Here is a 5,010-nt window from a genome sequence, read left to right on the forward strand (position 1 = left end):
TGGCAGGAGAATGGCGTAAACCCGGGAGGCAGAGCTTGCAGTGAGCTGAGATCCGGCCACTGCACTCCAGCCTGGGCGACAGAGCGAGACTCCGTCTCAAAAAAAAAAAAAAAAAAATTTTGCCACAGAGTTTAGCAAAACCTTTATTAGTGAGTCATTTTTTTAGGCAGCACAGGTAAGATGCTGAAAGGTAAGAAGCTATAAAAAGAACAAGAGAGAGGACTCAGATCACAGCCCTCCTCTTGGTTTGGAGAAAATTTATTACAAGCATGGAAAAGGGGGAAGATTATTTGAGAAAACAAGCATTTTTACTTTGAGGCTTCTCTTAGTAATTTTAACAGGAATGTTTTGTTTTAATAGAGCAATTTTTATTTATTTATTTATTTATTTTTACATATAGGAATATCTACTACTGATCAGATTTTCATGACAATTGAACTTCCCATTCCCCACAGTCCAAGAGGGTTATAAAACCAGATTTAGCCATTACTGCCTTTTAAAAAAATTAAATGATGGGAGTCTTGCTCTGTCACCTGGGCTGGAATGCAGTAGCATGATCATAGCTCACTGCAACCTCAAACTTCTGGGCTCAAGTGATTCTCCCACCTCAGCTTCCCAAGTAGCTGGGATTACAGTTGCATGCCACCAATTTAAAAACTTTTTTTTCTTACAGATGGGAGTCCTGCTATGTTTCCCAGGTTGGTCTCAAATTTCTGGCCTTAATTTCCTGATCCTCCTTCCTTCCCCTGAGTAACTGGGATTACAGGTGTGAGCCATCATACCTGGAGGCCATCACTGTCTTATTGTTCCAACCAAGTGGTAGAACTGGAAAACTATTCTGGTATATTCAATTTGCTGCAGAAATCTACCCTCAAATTACCTGTATCTCACCTATATTAGGAAGAATTTTAATAGAATAGCATTGTGACTATCTTACTTTATATTTTAATGTATTAGAGGCATATAGTATAGGGATTGATTTTATAGACCTAGCTAATTGTTTCCTCTTTTGGTCTGTCTTCCTTTATGCTCCATGCTTCCTCGACTTCTTTTTCCTTGACGTTTTTCTGTCTTACTTTGTCTGTTCCAATCTTTTTGCCTTAACATCTTATTGTGAATCAAATATACAAGGAAATCATGTGCCTGATACTATTATCTTGCTTCAAAAGATTATTTGCTACTTTTTCTCTTTAAAACCAGGCAAATTGTTTCTTATAGTGTAAAGGCAGACTTACCTTCTACTCGTTTTTTATGAAGTGGAGGTCGTCCTTTCTTATTCCTTACTGATGAGGTTTTGCTGCTGCTACTTCCACTGTTCACAGACATTCTATCATCTTCACCCCCAGTGACTAATGAATTTCTATAGGAGATGAGTGGAAGCCATACATCTTCCCTCCTTTCCATCATCTGCTCGGTAAGGAATTTCTCTAGGTATGAATGACTAGAAACACAATAGAAACAGCAGTGATTTTCATGGAAGCAGTTCATACATCACTTACTTCTTCTTAATCTGAGGCTCTCTTTCTGCAGGTTCTGAAGAATACCTAAGGACACACATTAAACTATTAACAGTGGTCACCTTTGGAAAGAGAGGGACTGAGAAGTTAAAGTTTTGTTTCACATATTCTTGGGATACTTTAAAGCAAGAGAGTGTATTACCTAAGGGTATGTATGTATGTACGGTCTTTCCTATATTTCTTCCTTTGCTTTTAAACACCAATGTTAAAAAAAAATCAGAATTTTAGCTCAAAAAGATTATTAAGTTTTCTCATAAAGTGTTCAAGCCAAAGCAGGATTTCTAAGATGGTGGAGTAAGGAGGCTGGCATGCCCTCTTTCCAGGAAAACAACCTTTTAACTAGTAAAATTTACAAAATACAGTAAAGTCTTTGCCAATTCTTGTAAGGGCATATAGCAAATGGAGAAAAATTTATTCAAGAAAATCTGGCCAGGCGCAGTGGCTCATGCCTGTAATCCCAGCACTCTGGGAGGCTGAGGTGGGTGGATCACTTGAGGTCAGGAGTTTGAGACCAACCTGGCCAACATGGCAAAACCCCGTCCCTCCAAAAAAAACTAGCTGGGCATGGTGGCATGCACCTGTAATCCCAGCTACTCAGGAGGCTGAGGCAGGAGAATTGCTTGAACCTGGGAGGCGGGGGTTGCAGTGAGCCAAGACCACCCCACTGCACTCCAGCCTGGATGACAGTCTGGAGACTCCATCTCAAAAAAAAAAAAAAAAAAAAAGAGAATCTAATACATTTTGGTAAGCACAGCAAAAGTTTGTAGCATTTGATCCACAACCTGTTCCCTTCCCTTGTTTCCTTCTCCCTGCCACTACAACTCTATATTTTAGAAACTCTATGTAGTCCAGACAGGTGGCCAAGAAGATGGGGGTTCCCTCTCTCTCTAGTTCCCAGGCTACCCTGAAAGAAGCATACCATTTGCATTTCTCATCTCCTCCCAGCCCTGTGTTGTATAAGTTCTATTCTGAACAGCAACCAGGTAAAATGAAGCTCCTTTTATCCCACCTAGCCTCCACCCCAGGGTAAAATGCTACTCCAGGCACGGCAGGCTGAGAACACTGGGGCCTTGAATGCCCCACCTCAAACTCCCTGTTGAGAGATTCCAAACCTTGGGCAAGCTGAGAACCAGGGGTTACCTACCCTCTGCTCTTGATGGAGTGAAAATGCGAGGCTGCTGGTAGTTCTCTGACACTAGCAGCAACAAATGACAGAGCAAAGCACCCGGAAGTTCAACAGAGAAAACCAGAGAAAGAGACAGCCAAGAAGAACCTTCCTGGTGTCATAGTCTATCCTGGGAGGTGGATTTGTTAACCGACTGACTGTTGTAATCATTTTACGACCTATATGTATATCAAGACATCATATATACACCTTAAATCTATATTATTTTTTAAAGGATTTTTTCCCTTTTTTTTTTTTTTAACTAAAAAACAAGTGACTCTTCATTTCGGTAGCTCCCTTCGATTCATCTGAACATAGCCTACCAAATCCTCCACTGTGCTTATGTTTTTTTTTCATCACAGCACTGGAAGAATGTTTTATCACCAATCTTTGGTGGTTAATTAATAGGTTGCTGAGCTAACCTGGCATTTCATATGTTTCTTCTTATATGGAAGAAGGACAACATTTTATTGTTATTGATCTGCTTAAGTAATTGCTATGCTTAACGTTTCTTTTGTTTATAGGTTTCCAATTTTGTGAGTTCATCTGTTTATCCATTAAGCATATTTGGAACAGGTTTAAAAAATAAAATAAAAAATAAAAGTCCTGGGAGTTGGGAAAGCTATGCACATATCCTACACTGCCTTCACTCATGGGCAAACAAGAAAAGGGAAAGAGGCAGACTTGAAACATTCCCCAAGCCACATACAGATCTATCGACATAGAGAGGAAGCTTCACTGGCAAAAGTGGTTTAAATACAACCTCTCACCCAACACTGGCTGATCAAACAGCTATTCTTACACCCAGGAGCAACTCCTAGGAGGCCAGGCTTAAAAATGAAATAATATGCTTCTCTGGTCGTCTGAAGACTGTGCACAGCCAAGGCTGCCTTTCCCAGGAACAATCAGAGAGGTATCTTCCAAGCTGCTAGTCCCTGGCCTAAAATGTGGGTCAAAAAAGTAAATGCCCTGAATTATGAAAGCAGCCTGCAAGCGATACACATATCCAACAGTAAAGGGTAAACCTAACTGGCTAAGGGGCTTAAGCACCTTTGATCAGTAAGTGGCTTATGCTAACCCAAGGGTGACCTCCTCAGCAGCCAAGACAAATGATAAAAACAAAGGAAAAAAGATCTAAGCAAAGACATCAGAGGTTGCACAAGGCAGAGAAAACAGATTTCAGAGTTTGTTTATCCAAGTAACTCAACAAGTAAATGACCAACGAAAAAATAATATCAACCTCTAGGGGGCAGATAATTAGTAAAGAGTAGCTATATTATTATTTCACAATATATCATTTTTGCAACATTTGTTCTTTTTATTATTTATTTTTTTGAGATAAGGTCTCATTCTGTCACCCAGGTTAAAGTGCAGTGGCACAACCTTGGCTCACTGCAACCTCCGCCTCTCAGGCTCCAGCCATCTTCCCACCTCAGCCTCCCAAGGAGCTGGGACTACAGGCATGCATCACCATGCCCAGCTAATTTTTGTATTTTTGTAGAGAAAGGGTTGTGCCATGTTGCTGGTCTTGAACTCATGAGTTCAAGTGATCAGTCTGCCTCGGCCTCCCAAAGTGCTGGGATTACAGGTGTGAGCCACAGCGTCTGGCCAAATGTCCAGTTTTTAAGAAAAAATTATAAGACATACAAAGAAACAGGAAAATGTGATGGATACATTGATGAAAGAACAAGCAACAGCACCTTGGCCCACAAAGATTTCAAAGCAATGATTATAAATAAAGTCCCCAACTTAACAATGATTTGATTACAATTTTTTAACTTTATGATAGTGTTTTTAGCGTGTACTTTAATGGTGAGTACCTATGCAATCATTCTGTTTTATACTTTCAGTATAGTATTCAATAAATTTCATAGTATATTTGACATTTCATTATAAAACAGGCTTTGTGTTAGATGATATTATCAAACTATAGGCTAATGTAAGTATTCTGCATGTTAAAGGTAGGCTATATTATTCTGTGATGTTTGGTAGATTAGTTGTACTAAATGCATTTTTGACTTACAATATTTTAAACTTATGAGGGGTTTATTAGGATGTAACCCCATCTTAAATCCAGGAGCATCTGTATGTTCGAAGAACTAAAGAAAATCTACTTAAAAGTCGGTATGGGCCGGGCGCGGTGGCTCAAGCCTGTAATCCCAGCACTTTGGGACGCCGAGTTGGGCGGATCACGAGGTCAGGAGATCGAGACCATCCTGGCTAACCCAGTGAAACCCCGTCTCTACTAAAAAATACAAAAAACTAGCCAGGCGAGGTGGCGGGTGCCTGTAGTCCCAGCTACTTGGGAGGCTGAGGCAGGAGAATGGC

The 5,010-nt window shown here is 40.3% G+C and overlaps 1 protein-coding gene across 3 annotated transcripts in view; it reads right to left on the reverse strand.

Annotated features, from left to right (window-relative positions):
• Positions 1-5,010, reverse strand: part of STAG1 (stromal antigen 1) — a 404,632-nt gene that overhangs the window by 12,852 nt on the left and 386,770 nt on the right. For all 3 annotated transcript variants that reach the window (XM_023187906.2, XM_023187905.1, XM_023187904.2), the window contains one exon: positions 1,236-1,441. In XM_023187906.2, coding sequence (XP_023043674.1) covers positions 1,236-1,441 — 206 coding nt within the window. The remainder of the gene's footprint in view (positions 1-1,235; positions 1,442-5,010) is intronic.

This window comes from Piliocolobus tephrosceles, chromosome 2, assembly GCF_002776525.5.
Source record: "Piliocolobus tephrosceles isolate RC106 chromosome 2, ASM277652v3, whole genome shotgun sequence".
Lineage (NCBI taxonomy): Eukaryota > Metazoa > Chordata > Mammalia > Primates > Cercopithecidae > Piliocolobus > Piliocolobus tephrosceles.